Source organism: Lycorma delicatula, chromosome 4 (assembly GCF_047948215.1).
Source record: "Lycorma delicatula isolate Av1 chromosome 4, ASM4794821v1, whole genome shotgun sequence".
Lineage (NCBI taxonomy): Eukaryota > Metazoa > Arthropoda > Insecta > Hemiptera > Fulgoridae > Lycorma > Lycorma delicatula.
This window is the reverse complement of record NC_134458.1, coordinates 63876588-63893470: the sequence shown is the minus strand read 5'-3', so window position 1 is coordinate 63893470 and position 16883 is coordinate 63876588. Positions and strand designations below refer to the sequence as shown.

General features: G+C 31.8%; 1 protein-coding gene across 8 annotated transcripts in view; it reads right to left on the bottom strand.

Moving 5' to 3' along the window:
- The window catches only part of LOC142323471 (glutamate receptor ionotropic, kainate 2-like), a 74557-nt gene that overhangs the window by 7572 nt on the left and 50102 nt on the right, over positions 1-16883 (bottom strand). For 7 of the 8 annotated variants that reach the window (XM_075363134.1, XM_075363132.1, XM_075363135.1 and 4 more), the window contains 5 exons: positions 15898-16036; positions 12073-12210; positions 10283-10481; positions 6694-6925; positions 70-188 (listed from right to left, as the gene is read on the bottom strand). In XM_075363134.1, the coding sequence (XP_075219249.1) occupies positions 70-188; positions 6694-6925; positions 10283-10481; positions 12073-12210; positions 15898-16036 (827 nt within the window). The remainder of the gene's footprint in view (positions 1-69; positions 189-6693; positions 6926-10282; positions 10482-12072; positions 12211-15897; positions 16037-16883) is intronic. The other variant, XM_075363133.1, reaches the window with a different exon arrangement.

Here is a 16883-nt window from a genome sequence, read left to right as displayed (position 1 = left end):
AAATAACAAAAGGAAATGTCATTAATAAACAAAACCAGATGGAGTATTACATAAAGCATTAAGACTTACTTTATCACACTGACCACCACCATGCATTAGTTTCCACCATTTAGTTTTAAGTTGTTGCAATTTACCAGACTCTTGCATCTTTAAGACAGCACCACTTATTGCTGTTCTGTAAGGGGAATCTGGAAAAAAGAAATTCTAAATATGGTTTTTAACATTACAAAGCCTATCTATTTCAGGAATAACCAAGAATGGAAAACCAAGCTCTTCTTAAATGATTTTCAACAGACCATTTTATTTTAATATAATATATAATTAAACTGGGAATCTCATAATAAACCTGATTTTATTTTCATACAGAACCTCATATAAATTAAACATAAGATTATTTTTTCAACCACATATTTATCAAAAAATTATACCACATTAAAATACAAAATTACAGAAACTAAAAATATATTTGAACAATTTCAGATTTTTCAGTTCTCTCAGAAAAGTTTAAAACTTACTTTTACCCTACCATTATTTAACTGTATTACAGAAAGCATATATACATATACAAATATATATATATACATATACAGGTGGTACAAAAGTCGCAGTACAACCTATTATTTCAGAAATTGTAAAAAAAATGAAACATTTGGATACACCAACGTAAATTAGGTATGAGGGCCCACCTTTGGGACATAACACAACAATGATTGCCATTTTGAATCGCTATCCATTTATTTAAATGGGAAGGGGATCGATCATATAACATATCAAAACAGATTTAAATTTTACCAGGAATTCATTTCTATAATCGTATTTCATATAACTGTTACGGTGCAGGAGTTATTGGCATCCAAAAGTTTGAAAATGTTATTCTTTTGCAAGTGACATATGATGGCTTTGACGAAGGAATAGTGAATTGAGGTGATGTCTGATGTCTGGTGAACGAAGCAGTCAAGTCGTTGCAACAGATTTCAACAGGTGCCACCCGGAGAGATCACAAATTTCTCATATCCAAATTCAAGGAAACTGGAAATGTGTCCAACAGGTGACGTAGTGGTTGTCCCAAATCTTCCACTGATGAGACAACCTCGACAATGGTCTTGGCTGCCTTTGCAAGGAGCCAACAACACAACACTTGACGTCTTGCAAGTGAAATTGGTGTTAGTCGTTCCTCCATTCTGCATATTCTTCATAGCAACAAATGGTACCCATTTTTATTGGTACTCATTTTAACCCTGCAAAAACTTTCTGAGGATAACCCAGACAGACATGTTGAGTTCTGTACATGGGCAATACGTCAATATCAGAACATCCCTACATTCTCACAGAGTATCCTATTCAGTGACGAGACAATGTTTTATTAGTGGCGAGGTGAACCGTGAACCGAGGTGAATCATCGATATTGGTGTGATGAAAATCCCCACTGGATTGACCCGTTCAATGTTGTTGGAGATGTTAAAATTATGGTGTGGTGTGGGATATGGGGTACCCATGTGGATGGACCAATCTTCATTGATGGAACCCTTAATTCCAAGTGGTACTTGGACATGCTGAGAGACAGTGTCTTTCCTTCCCTTTTAAATGAAGATGGAACATTCCTTTCAGTTTTTTAACAAGGTGGTGCTCCGCCACACTTTGGGCTACATGTTCGTCAGTAGCTCAATGTCCAGTTGCCTGGGCAACGAATTGGTCGGCATGGCCCAGTGAAATGGTCACCAAGATCACCCAACCTCATACCCATGGACTTTTATTTGTGGAGGCATTTGAAGCAACTTGTTTACACAGAGAAGATTCGTGATGTTCACCATCTGCAACAAAGAATTACGCTGTGCTGCATGAAAATTGCACCAGAAGTGCTTCTGCAAGTGTCTGCTGACTGAATTAAGCGACTGGAATTATGCATTCAACAAAACGGTCGACATATTGAGCACATCATGTAGCCCTCCAGTGTCAACTTTGGATGCCAATAACTCCTACACTTAACAGTTATGTAAAACTGATTGCAGAAATGAATTCCTGAAAAATTTCAATCTGTTTTGATATGTCACATGACCCCCTTCCCATTTAAATAAATGTTTGGTGATTCAAAATGGCAGCCATTGTTGTGTTATGCCCCAAAGGTGGGCCCTCATACCTAATTTAGGTTGGTGTATCCAAATGTTTCATTTTCTTTACAACTTCTGAAATAATACACTGTACTGCAACTTTTGGACCATACATACATACATATATATATAAATATTATTTATAATAATTTGTTATTTCATAACAAACATATACATATATATTTGTTATGAGTGACAAAGTGTTTAGTTTTCTTAAAACCTTCTTTAAACTAACAAATTGTGTAAAAGCTTAAAACTAAGCAAACAGTAATCATAAAATTAAATATTGCTATCTTGGCTTGTATAGCACATCAAATAGTTTCAAAGAATTAAATTGTTGTTATTGTACTTTTTATATGAGATGCAGTTTCAACTAACTTCTTTAATATTATAAACCCAAACTTAATTTGAATTTTTCTGTTTGTTTATATGTATGCCACATGTGCAGTTGTGCACATCGCTTTCCAATACTACTGCTATTAATAACTGTATAATACTTAATAGAACATCATCCTAATTAAGAATAGATTGGATTAGTAGTCAGTTCTTCACTTCACAGAGGCATACAATACAGACTGTACAACATATGGCATCGGACTTGAAAGCCAAGTCAAATTTATAGATACTAGGAAAGAAGACCCAGAACTTAAACATGAACCTGTTCATAAAAGAATAAAAGAGAATGTTCAGAATAAAAGAAAATATTTCTAGTGCTAGGTGTTTACAGATCACTGAGCATAAACCTAGATGAGGTAATTAACATCATATCCAAAATACTGGGTAAAGCCTTAGAGGAAGGCAATGAAGAACTAAGCTGACAGAGGCATTAGCATGCTGATAATTACTGACCGAATAATTACCATTAATTGAGCTATAGACACAAGCAAAAACCCTAATGAAAAATAAGGAACAAGCATACCTTACAATCTTTCAGATACTTCTCGCAAACAAACACCAGAGAAAAGTTCTCGAAACACAAGATACAGACCAGGCTTAAAACATATTCCATAAAAACATTCTTAGATACAACTTGTTTATACACTTCATCAAGAAAAAGAAATAAAGTGACAAAAAAAAGGACCATGGATGAAAAAAAGTGAAACACTACAAAAGGCATAGATCAAAGCCCTGGACAAAGAAACAAAAAAGTGTGTTCAGAATACGACACAAAAAAGGAACCGTGATTTGGAAGAAAGATTATTTATTACTTGTAGCTTAAAACCCTAAGAAGACAGTAAGCAGTGACGTTTATCAAAGAGGCAGAAAATAGATGTAAAGTGCTCTGGGGAGTTGTAAACAAAGAGAAAATTAAATCTAGAAGAAAAACTTATCCAAACAGCGAAGTCCTAAAGTGCAAGGAAGTATAAAATATCTTATTAAAGTGGCAAATCATTTAGACACCACCTCTGCAAAGAAATACACAAAATTAACAAAAAAAAAAAGAAGTTCAATGACTAAAACCAAAACACAAGTAAAAATTTACCCTCAGGAACTTTTATCTGAACATACAACCTAGAAAAAAGAAAAAATTAATTTATAAAATAGCACTTTAGAACCAAAAACTTCTACCAATGTGGGTAACATCTCCTCAGTGCTCAACAAATATAAATTAGAAATCATTGCACACTCTAGGTTATATTGTAAACAATACTTTTATTCCAGCATAACCAAAAATCCTGAGTCAAAAGTCTAACTAGAGTGCAAAAACTGGCTATATACCAAAGCAGGCCTGATTTCACTTGCACAACTTTCTCTGAGATTGCAAACACAAGACTTAGCAATGCTGACAAAGTAACCTTCTAGCAGACCAAAAATATAGCTACGTGTGGGAACGTTGGTTGACGTTGTACGTCAATTACAACAGTCATTATATACCTTGTTGAGTACACAATAGAAGAAATAGAAAGCAAATGTACTGTTACCAGCTTATTTCAAGATTTTTAGGAAGTCTTTAATTGCCTGGATCATATCTTATTAGCAAAGAAGGTGGGAAAATTTGATACTATAGGAGTTGATTGTCAAATGGTTCTGAAGCTGCATAAATGGCAGTTAATGGAATTTAATTACAATCTATTCAGAACAATACTCAAGACTCAGTCAATTCCATTTGTGATCAAGAGAACAGTGCCATAGAACAATGATAAGACTGGCTTTATTATTTCTCACCAATGATTTACTGAGATACATGCATAGCCTTTGCCAATCTATCTTGTACATCAATGATACCAACAAACAGCTGGACATTAATAATTACATATCACTCAACCTCGTTTATCAAGGTTGCAGCTCAAATGACAAAAATTCCATGCAGTTAATTTACAGTGCAAAAGATAAGAACAAAAAAGCCTTCACCATCAAAAACAGATAAAACCACCATGTACATCGACATTGTGCCTGATGAGAACATGTTTTTTCTGAAAGCAATGTATTAAACAACTGTCCAGGAAACTCACTTCAGGAACTATGTCATGCACAGAATCAAGGAGATAGAACGCACACAGCAATAACTGCCTGTCTTGCATATTTTAAGTTATTTAAAACTTAAGTCTTAAGTTTCTACCACTTAAGACATGGGATGGGCACACATTAGCAGTCCATTATGGAAAGTAACCTAGAAGAGGTTTAATTCCAGTAGAAGAAAGTAATCAGATGCCTAGTGGTCTGAGCTACTAGGAGAGCTGCTGAGAAACATTCCAGGTGTTTAAGATCCTAACGGTGTTAGCAACACACATAAGCAAGTTCATTCTGTACAGTCTCCATAAATAAACCTAAACTTGGAAAAACATCTTGAGCATAACACTATAAATATCTCAAACTTTCCTCTACCCACACATACCATATACAACCTACATTTCTTCGGCTACCTTTCTGCAAAGGAGACTTGCAGAAAGGTAACCATCCTTAGGTCCTGCAAAAAACTTAAAAAGCCTACAAGAAACAACTGACTGACCAATTATGTACAACAATAGGAAAAAACTAATGAATGGTGCATTAACCTTCATCATTTCTAATGGATGTAATTAATATCAATAACTATATCAATTAAATATCAATAATTAATGTAACATTAAATATTCCTAAAATCAGGCCCTGCCACTCTTTCTAGTTAATTTACTACCCAATTCATAAATTATCATTCATTTTGACTACAGGCTATGATCTGTATTGTTTTCAAATGTAAAGATGTACAGACAGTCAACTGAGCTGTTACAGAATGAAAATCACCTAAAAATATGAAAATTTTTATATAAATACCCTTCATATTATTCAAAATAGAAGAATGTTACAATGTGAAAAATGCTGAAAAGTGAAAAACAAAAAATGAAAACAAGCTGGAAATTAGTATTAAAAAAAGGAAGATTTTGAGAATAGATGATCATTAAAGAAGAGAACTTTCTTTTTTTTTTAACCTCTGGGACCACCGTTAGGTAGGTACCGGTATTGCTTCATTATCTAATAATTAGGTATTGCTTCAGTTGATGAAATTAATGATTTGTAGCGTGTATGAAAATGCCATGCTGACGTATTCAAACACAGGACCTCCGAATGAAAGACCAAGACACTACCACTGCCACGGAGGCCAGCAAAAGAAGAGAACTAAACTAATGAAACAGTACTTACATCAGGAAAGTGTGTGACTGGAAGAGTAATCGCAATGCATAGTAATAAAAAAAGAACCATGAAACGAAAGGAAATCGTAACTGGAAAAAGACTCTAGGTTCTGGGCAAGGTAATAAAATGCATCCTTACAGTCTGTCAGTTTGACAGTAACTAGATCATTTCAGCAGGTAGAATCCTCAAAATAAAAATGTATAAAATAATGGCAAAAGCCAATAGTCAATATCACATTTAATAAATAGTTTCCCACAGATTACGGAATTAATTAATGCATATATCAAATACACACTGCTGGATAGTTGGAGAAAAAGCTTGACTGAGAGTAATATGAACATTGAACATAAATTATTAGTTCTTGATTAAATCTGATCAACTAAAAACTGATACAGAATTCAATAAAACATTTCTTGCACAGGTAACTAGGAACTCACCAAGATAATGAGCAACAATTTTTAATTTTGTCAGATAAACATTTTGACTGAGTAAGCAAAATATGAGAAAACCTTTTAAATTATAATATTAAAAAAAAAAAAAAATAGATTGCACAACAAAATAGTTCGAAGGAACTTCTAATAAATCAATTAATGCAGGGGGGGGGGGAAGAAGTGACATTTTCAGCTTGAATTAAAATCTAATGCATTTCAGATGCTAACAGAACAGTTCAGAAATATCTTATTAACAAAAATGTTTTATTATCTTCTTTAATTACATCTATATTATCAACATTATATTTATATCTTATCAGAATATCTATTAAGAAAAATATCTTAATAGCATATAATTTCCTGTAATCAGATTACAGTTACATGAAAATATGTTTTACAGTACTTTAGGTTGTTTAATTTTAGCTTTGAGCACAAGACGGTAATATTTGATTATGAATTCCCGTTTTAGTTTAGCTTTCCAAACCATGAAATTCGCTTATCTTTTTTCAAAATTTACTTGTTTTAGTTGACTGAATACTTACCAAAAGGCATAGCTATTCCATAACCTTTTGAATCAAGAAGGCCCCCCACCATTTCTAGATCACACTTTCTCTCCATCTGGTACTCAAGAGAAGTAGACTCCATAAAATATGCATACTGTCTTTTACCCTTCTGAACTCTCTCCACTCCTTCATCATTACTTTTTACAAATACTGATGGCTGTGAAGATTCCATTGTGCTCCACATTCTTTGATATATGCTTACGTTGCTGTCCTGAAAGAGTTACACATATATACATGACAGTGTTCTCACATAAACATATTTTTTAATGAGATATTTCACTATCCAATTGTTACATATTTTCCTATTTTAATAAGATGATATAACCCTAGCAATACAGTAACAAAAATATGAGAATCATCATGTCTCAATTTGAAGACTATATTTTTAAGATAGTCTTGTCATCAGTTTCACACACAACTTTAAACACTATTCCAATGACTTTCATTGAGTAATATTGCTTCCTTATATTTTAAATACCCTTTTAGTCACACTTTTAATTCTTCTATTAAGACTATGACATTTGTTAAGCAAGATAAACTATTTTTTGATGTTTTGAATGCATATATTCATATCCCAACTGATTGTAAAAATCGCAAACAAAATAAAATTCAGCAAAGTGAAAATCAGTTAATATTAAGTTATAAAAAATGACAAGTATTATTATAAAAATAAGGAATAAAAACATTTTGTTAGTCAATATTAACTACTCCATCATTCAAAATTAAACTTTTTTAGTGCCTCAACTCAAGCAGATCATTCAAAAAGGTACAGCATCGCTAACTGTAGATCAATTTCTGTCTGCAGATTAATATCTGTAGGGAGTTCTATCTAAATTAATCGAGACGATTGTTCATACAGTCATATAACCCCTGAAAGATTATATTCCAGAACATTTTCAAACCTCCACCGCAATATAGCTCCATCAAATATTCTGTTTCATTGTCAGTTAGGATTCCAGGAATGATATCCTGCAAGAATTCAGAATAGCCTTCTTTAAAATATTCTTCAAAAGTTTCAGCGAGCAGTAAGCGACAGCATTTTATATTATCGATGAGATTATCTTTCGTTTCAATTTTGTACAAAATGACAAAATTTTCCATATTCAAAAAAGACTAGGTTTTTATTCGTAACTGTATAAATCATTCGACATTTGTTGATAAATGTTTACTGAAAATCGATTTGTTGTTTCACCTCACAAACTTAGATTTAGTCACCAAGGCGATTGAAAATATCCGATGAACAGGCTAGTGTTGTGATCTATCAATCACAATGCTTGCTCGTCTGTCAATCGATCATGCAGTTCAAAATCGGTATTCACCTTCACCTTTGAATGAAGCTCAAACAACCTGCTTAGCATTTTTCCTTTAGAAATCCATCTCAACTTTGTATGTAGCAGTAACTAAATGTGGTCACTGTTTCAGAAAACAGTTTCGAAAATAAAGGAGAATTTAAAAACTGAGATTTACTAAAATTGACCACCTCGACGGCCTCCTGGAGAACATGTTTAAATCGTTAAGCATCAGTATTACTGCTAAAGCTTCTGTGATGCGCATTGAGTGAGGTTACAATTTTCTGTTACCGATTTTTCTTTGATGGCAATCCCTCAACATTTTCCTGTCATAGCTCGAGCATTATCAGAACAGAAACTGACGCACTACTTCCATTTCAGTACATTATCTGCAAAGACGTCATCCAGCTTTTTTAATATTTCATTGGCAGTAGTTCGTGTCGACAGCTCATCACAAAACAAATAATCTCTTTAATTGTACTTTGAAAAATATACCGCGCGTAAACCATAATTCCAACACAGTTTCTAACATTTGTGCTCTCATCAACTCGTATGAAGGTAAAAATTACTACTCGTATTTTTGATTCGAGCTATTAAATTCTCTTTAACGTTTAATCCCTGCTTTTAATTCTACGGCGCACGGTATCATTTGACAGTGATATATATAGCTATTTAGCTGACGATTCATCCGACATACAAGTCACCATCTCTTTCGCAGCAGGTAACAATAAATCTTCACCGATTGTTAGAGCTTTTTCCACACTTCGCTAATCCTACCACACCAATAAAGATGCCTCAATTGTATCGGAGTACTGCCTGTAAAAGACGATATAATTTTCTTTGTGCATTTTATCTTTGATAATTTTTGAACAAAATAATTCTTAGGTTTGTCTTCCAACGTTGAATGTTTAGTATTAAGCTGCCGTTTCAATAATGAGGGTTTCATGCTTCGGTTTGAAAGAATTTTAAAGCAGGTTATACATCGAGGTCGAGGCTCATTGTTTACATCTGTGTCAGTAAATCTAATATTAATGTACTCAGGATCATATTTTCATTCAACTTTTCGTATTTTAGATGGAAAAAGATCTTGATTTATCGCAAATTCTGATTCTAAAGTAGATCTCGATGGTACAGACGATATTAACTTACGATGTTTTGTCTGTCGTCGCTCTATTACGCCATTTATTGGTTTCGATTTATATTTTATGCCGACTAAACTAATTGAACTAAACCAAATTAATTCAAGCAAATAAGATACGTAAATAAGTATGTATATAAGAAAAAAGTCCCTTTTGGGATACGTATGCCGACACAAGCACTCTAGTTTTATCAAATGAAAATGCAACACGGTACAGTATTTTCAGATTAGATTATCAGAGAGTATCTAAAACACCGGAAGCAACTGTATCTGTCTGTAAGATAACCACGACCTACTCGCTCAACTGCAGGAGGAAAGAGCGGTAAAGTAATCCTTTTATAATGGCCATTAAAAAACTTGTTCGTACACGTGTGCGACGCGATGCATGCGCGGGGCAGACAAGTCGTTACATGTGTGCTGTGGCATATAAGAACCCATCTGCGTTATGTGTTCATTCTTGCAAGCCGAATAACTGATATTCTTATTGTCGCTATATAGGAAAAATTTCCTCAAATTAAGGGAGAAGGAAATATATAATAAAATACTTTTTTATTATAATATATCAAAGAAAGTTTGATAATAATAATAATAATAAGTTGTATTAATAATTTTATATTATAATACAAAATGTTTGTATTTTTTTTTTGTATTGTGTGTTAACGTGCCACGAACGGTACGAGTACCACAGTTTGAGAACTGCTGGTCTAGTAGTAAGTGTACGATATCAATGCAGTAAGTCTACATTCGGTCAGATCAGTTATAATAAAAAGTACCATTAAAAAATACATTTAAAATAGATATATTAAAAACGGTAAAAACATTGTACAACCGAACAAATAAGAACTGAACTATTCCGAAATATTAAATCGAAAAGTATTTAAAATCGACCAAAGCATACTTCATTTTAAGGTGAAAGTTATACAAATTTTAGCCGTGTCTAAGTTAGTTTTTTCTCTACGTTAACCTTCTCATAATATGAAGATTTTTTTTAGCTTTGCCTTAAAATAAAATATACTAGACAGTTTAAAGAAAACTTTTGCCCTTTTAAACACGTAATAATATATAACATCAAAATTAAAACCTAAAATATTCTATTCTGAACTTGAGAAGAATAGTAAATATTTGTTTACGTTGAACTTACTCTGAAGAAGTTAGCAGTCGACCCTCCACGCAATAGGCCGTATTTAATTTTATTTTGATTGACGAGATCATCCACACCTGTTATAGGAGCATCCATTCGTTCCATCGTAAGGAATGCAGCTAAATTAGCTGTATATGAAGATATCATGATCAATGTGAAAAACCACCACATTCCAGCAACGAGTCGTGTTGACACAGCCCTAATTAAACCGACAAGTTCCAATTCAATATAAGAAATAAAAAACATACCCTACACAAACATACACCTAAAGTATTCTTTGCTATAGAAAACTTATAACAACGTTAAACATTTTCATAATTTTTAGACCGATTACAAAAGTACAAAAAATCAAAGAGCTACTTTTATTTATGAATGATTTCATGATTGATTTTCAAATACTATAACATTTTTGTTCGAATCTTTAACCCGGATTACATTATTAATAATAGGAGGTAATATTAGTCTTATTACAAACTTCATGAGATAGGAGCAAATTAAATGTGCGAATGAGAATAAGAATTTGCAAGCCTCTTTAAACAGCTTGTTTCTCTCTTTGAGGGACCCTTCTTCATGCAGGAACAAATTTTCTAATTCTATACATTGATATGAGATCAAACCCTCTTTACTTTTTTTATTATAGTAGACGTATTTGCTACCGGTTGTCGTACCTACACAAAAAATTGCACTACACAAATCGTTCGATTATGTGGAAACCACAAATCTTTGCTGGCCGTTCTTCTGTTTGAATGTGGGTAATTGGAAGTGCGAGACAAGAAACGTATTGCTTCATCTCGTTGAAACAAGTGGTAATCGACTCACAGTCAGACTATCGAGAATAGAATTCTTCGAAAATTGTGACGTACATTGAGTTGCATCAAAGTATATCGGTCCCATAGTACCAGACCCAGTACTCCAAACACCAATTTTCACATCAAGAAATTGTTTTCGATCGATTGGGGTTATGTACCGATACCGATCATATCTATGATCGATACTATTGTTTTCCTTATTGACATGCAAAGAAAGTTAGAAATATACTTTGTCAGCATAAAATACAACACCAGATCTAATTCACAATTAGTAAATTTATCATAGATTTTTTCGGATCTTGTTGAACGCACCACTTTTAACTGAATCTTGTATGATTTTCTTTGCGGGTAGCTGATGTTAGGAAACCTTTCACCTAATATTTTACACGTTTTTTTAAAGGAACATGAACGCACATAAGTACCATTTCCTGCACGGTATAAGGCATTTAAACAAAAAAAACAAAATTACGAGCTAGCTCTTTAAAAGTAACCTCGACACCCGATGTAAAAGAATTTTTTTACATCAAAACAGAGATCAAAACGTGTGTAACAATGTAACCTACAGTACTAGAAAATGTACACATAAAAATGGATTTTACAGAACTAATACAAAAACTTTCCCTTTTGGCTTCCTTGGCATTCAAAATTAAAAATTTCAGCTATGTTATGTTGTGTATTTTTTAATACATTTTTTATACATGTTGTGTATTTTTTAAAAGGCGGTTAAAGATTGGTATACCCCACTAGGCAAAAAACAATAAGTAATCTTGTAAACTCATCAATACTTTAAAAAAAAAATTATCTTTTAAGGAAATGACATCATTTTATTGACATACTTAGCCTAGTCGATGTTAAATTTTAACTTAACAAGTGTTTGTACAACTCACATTATTAAAAGGAAAATTAAAACGTATTACTACTATTTTTTGAAAGTAATATCATCCATACACATTCTTTTATTACAAATTATAAATATCTTACTTTGGCAACAAATCGCTTCCTTGAGCCATGAGAGATCCAATGCTAAACCAAAGGCAATTTTGTAGTGTGAATGTCAATTCTAATTCTTTTGGATCCGGATTGCATGGATGGGGATTTTCCCATTCAAATGGAGAACATCTGTAAAAATTTACTATATGTGCCATCTAGCAACAAAAAAGAATACTAACAAGCATAAACAATAAGCAATCATATCAATAGGAATTACTGTCAAAAACAATTAATTAAATTTGTAATAAGAATAATAATAATCAGAAGGTAAAAAAATGTTATAAACACACACACACCACACTATTTTAACTGCCTGACAATAGTTCTTGACCACTGCTAAAAACTGAAAGCATGTAGAGAGGTTGTATCTTGCATAGTTTATCCTCTGGAACTGGTTTATCAAACATGGTTTTGGCTACTGACATTTTACCATAATTTCACACTTACATACTTCAGGATTATATCCCTTGAAGTGTTTCAGTTATTGAGGTTATAAGGGATGCAGATTACTGTCTTGCCCAGAACCAATTTTATTTAATTTTCATGACCGTTCATAAAAATTACATATTTTAAATGAGCTAAATATGTTAACTAAGTTAAACACAGACCATAACCTGAATCTGAATGTAAGTGTAAATAGCATAGTATACCAATAACATAACAAAAGCAACATAAAACAGAATGGGTTTAATATACTGTAAGTAATGTTAAATTAAACTAAAATTGATTAATGAAATGAATTATAATCAAACATGCTCAATATGCAACAAAGCTGTACTTTTAAGTATATTCTTGCAATACACAGACAGTTTAATTATGTGACTTCAATAAATTGCATATTGTATAATTTATTTGAAAAAAACCAAGCTTTTTAGCGACAAAAAGTATGCACTAAACATGTTTTTAATCACTACTAAAGAGCAGTATGTAAAATACCCTAAAACCCCTTCAAAAATGTATCTGCATATAAAAAAAGGACATACACACATGTACATATATACAAATATCAAACCCTAGATGTATAATAAAATAAAAATGCCTTGCATACCTGACTGCTTATTAAAGATGTAATACTAGTATTAGTGAAGAATATAAAAAGACAATATCTTTAAAACTAAACTATGTATTCTAAATTATATCACCTGTAGCCATATATCATATTAAAAAAATTAACACATTATAAAAATAAATAAACAATATATTTTAGAATCTAAAATAAATCTAGCACTAAACATGTTTTTTACTAAACTTTGACAAATAACTTCTAATTAAGTCAGACAAATTTAATTAATGTACTAAAAAAATATCTTCTCTTTTAATACTTGACTAATTGAAGGAGTAAATTGTAATAATATACTGTATATAGTGTGGCTGCTGGATTATAACCAAACACACTGTTATAAATATTTCTTGCTTATATTAAATGCTATTACCACATAACCATGGTAGCTATAGTATAAAGATCCTAACCACATAAATATTAATAACATATAAACATGGTAACATAAGTTTACATATGATAAATTTGTTATATCCACGTGTAGTATAAAACAGGTGAAAAACTATGTTAATGAAATGACTGCTTTTTACAATATTTTTTTGCTAAACTTTTTACATGGCATTTTTGCTATTCAGGAAAGCAAGTCAGGCACCTTTGTTAAGGACTTTAAGAGAAAATTATAATCAGAAAAGTTAATACTGCTTAACACTAAATACTAGTTTTAAGCATAAAAAATGTACTTTTAACACTTAATACTTTTATAATGAACTAAACTTCTTTTTAAAGTGTTTTAATATGATACAATTTAAAAAAAGTGTTTACACTTATTTAGTGTTACAATCTAAGGGTATAGATTACAGATCCAGGAATTGGAAAGAAATTCTTTAAAATATTTATGAGGATTGTAATGCTTAACAGTGACAAAATATGGAAATACAGAAAAAAAAAGAACACAGATGTTTGATTTCAGTACTAAAGGAGGATGTTGAAAATTAGGTAGGTCAATAAGGTATAAAACAGGTGAAAAACTATGTTAATGAAATGACTGCTTTTTACAATATACTACTTTTTACATGGCATTTTTGCTATTCAGGAAAGCAAGTCAGGCACCTTTGTTAAGGACTTTAAGAGAAAATTATAATCAAAATTATAATCACCTTCCTCATATCGATCAATAAACATCACGGCCACTATCATTTGATTTTCCTTGTCTTTCTTCAGACAGAAGTTGAACAAAACAAATTTTTTTAACCTGAGATTTTCACCAATATTTTCATGTAGGAAAGATGTTGAAATGTGAGGAAACAAGTTATGTAATCCATCAATCCATGTACATTAAACCACGGACATTGAACCATGTACGTTGAATTTCATTATCAGTGAATTGATTGTTAAAACTTCACTTCAGTTACAAGAGCCGCTGGATATCCATGATGACCTAGATATCTGGATTCGATACTGATACTTTGTATTTGTGTTGTCATCTCTCTATGAAACCATGCATTTTCTAGAGTCTTGTTTCTCTGAGGAATCAGCTTTCGGTTCAAATTTGTTTTTTCTTGATATATCACCATATAAGCTTATGCATGGAATATGGAAATTGAACTTTGTAGCGAATGAAAACTGCCATGCCTGATCAGGATTCAAACCTGGGACCTCCGGATGAAAGTCAGATGTTTCTATTGCTGTTGGCAGTTGGTTTATAAGTGCTATAGTTAAGGCAAGGAAGCACAGATTATTGCAGTGGATGATGCAGCATTCTACTTCAATATCTATGGCAAGATGTTTGGGAAAATTAAACCTTTTTCTTCCTGATAATATCGATATTTATGGTGACAATATTTATTTTAATATTACAATGGTAATAAGAAGAAATATTCTTCAGTGGTGAGATTACTTCATCTAAGTTATTATTTCTGTCTGTACCAGGACCTTAACTCTCTGTGGTTTTAATTTTCATTTAATGTCATCGTCTAGAGATTGCTATTCTGTTTAATTTATTTCAATTTCAGAATAATATTAAGGTTTATTTGACTGTTCTTTACTTTCTCCTCATTGCAGCAGTTTTTCATCAAGTCATTTGTAAAATATAACTGTTCAAAAGATACTGAATGTATCTTTTGAATAAAAGATAGAAGCTTAACTTTTCTTGTTAATAATTAAATGGTGTTAGCTATGTCAATGATAATGTAACATAATCTTTCACTTTTTTCCCACTGATTCATAAATTTAGTCAACCACATGTCAAGTATCCCATATAGTTGCTTGATTCTAGTATCTTAATACTAATAATTTTATTATCTTCCAATTAATAATTAACTAGAAGTGTATATATTGACTATTTTTACTGTGTAATCACATATTTTTATGTGCTGTGTGTGCTCTTCTCTGACCGAGCATGCATTTGGCAACAGGACTCTTCCACACTATTCCCCCACCGCTTATACTTAAATGTACAAGCATTATACTTGTATGTACACGTTAGAGAGATATCTTGTTTTAATATCAGCAGTGTGGGACTACAAAATTCCAAGATGTATATTTACTATTATCATTTTATATTTAAAATAGAAGAAAAAGACAAAATCATAAAAGTAATGTAAGTAGAAGGAATTATGTCTTAAAGGCTGGGAGGCCTTTGATCTCTTATTTCACACATTTACATTACTACTATCGATTAAACAAATAAATTTCATTATTACAAATGTAACAAAAAAAGAAATTAGTGACAATTTGTAAGAGAAAAAGTATATACATTCATAAAACAAAAAAATATTGCCGATTCAAAATTTGTTTAAATATAATAAAATAAAGACCTGGAGAGAAAATACAGCAAAAGAGAAACTCCTAAATATGCTGTAACCATATATACCCAAACATCAAATGAAAGAGGTTTAAAAAAGGAAAACATTTCTGGAGGCTGTTTCACTGGTTTACTGAACAAAATACTGATACCTGTTACAAAAATAAAAAAAAAATAAATGAGATTTTTATTAATAAAAAACAATTAATTATATGATTTATTATAAGATAAAATAAAATTATAATTATATTCATTATAATATGTTTCTTACAGTTGTGATATATGTAAAGGAATTAAGGTTCAAGCAACACTAATCTGAATCTCTTTCTTCACAGAGCTAGTTCAGAGACTTCTTCTAGAAAGTAATGGTGTTCATTATATAGCCAGCAAGTGTGATGAACAGAGTGAAGGTTTCACTTTAAAGCTAAATATTACCTGCACTTCAGCAGGCTTGAGCTACTGATGTGCAATGGTACAGTCAAACTACTGAAGAATGCGATTGAAAATGATTTCACTGTTTTCCTATAAGCTTTTCAATTTGAGGGCAACCTATTATGTCAGATCACTTCCAAAATACGATGTCATGAGTCACGGCATCTAACATCAAACATAATAAAATGCTATAAGAACATTACGTACTGGATTTATATAGTTTCTTTTTAATAATAAAAGAAAACATCGACTAAACTACCCTTTAACCCAAAGTTCATATCACCTTTAACTACAGCTATAAATATGGACTACTAGAAAACTAACTCTTCATTTGCCGGTAAAAAAAAGTAAAGGAAAATATTTTATGATATACGAACACATAAGTAAATTACTTATGTGTTTTGTGGCGACACTCCATATAATCGCCACCCTTATCTTTCATGAGCTCCTCATCAATTTCAAAGCACTGATTTCAAATTTGCATTTGCAAAGCATTTTCTTCAAATTTGTATACGCAGAGTCGCACTTTTAAAAGGCATTATAAATTGTTCAAATTCGGCAGATGAA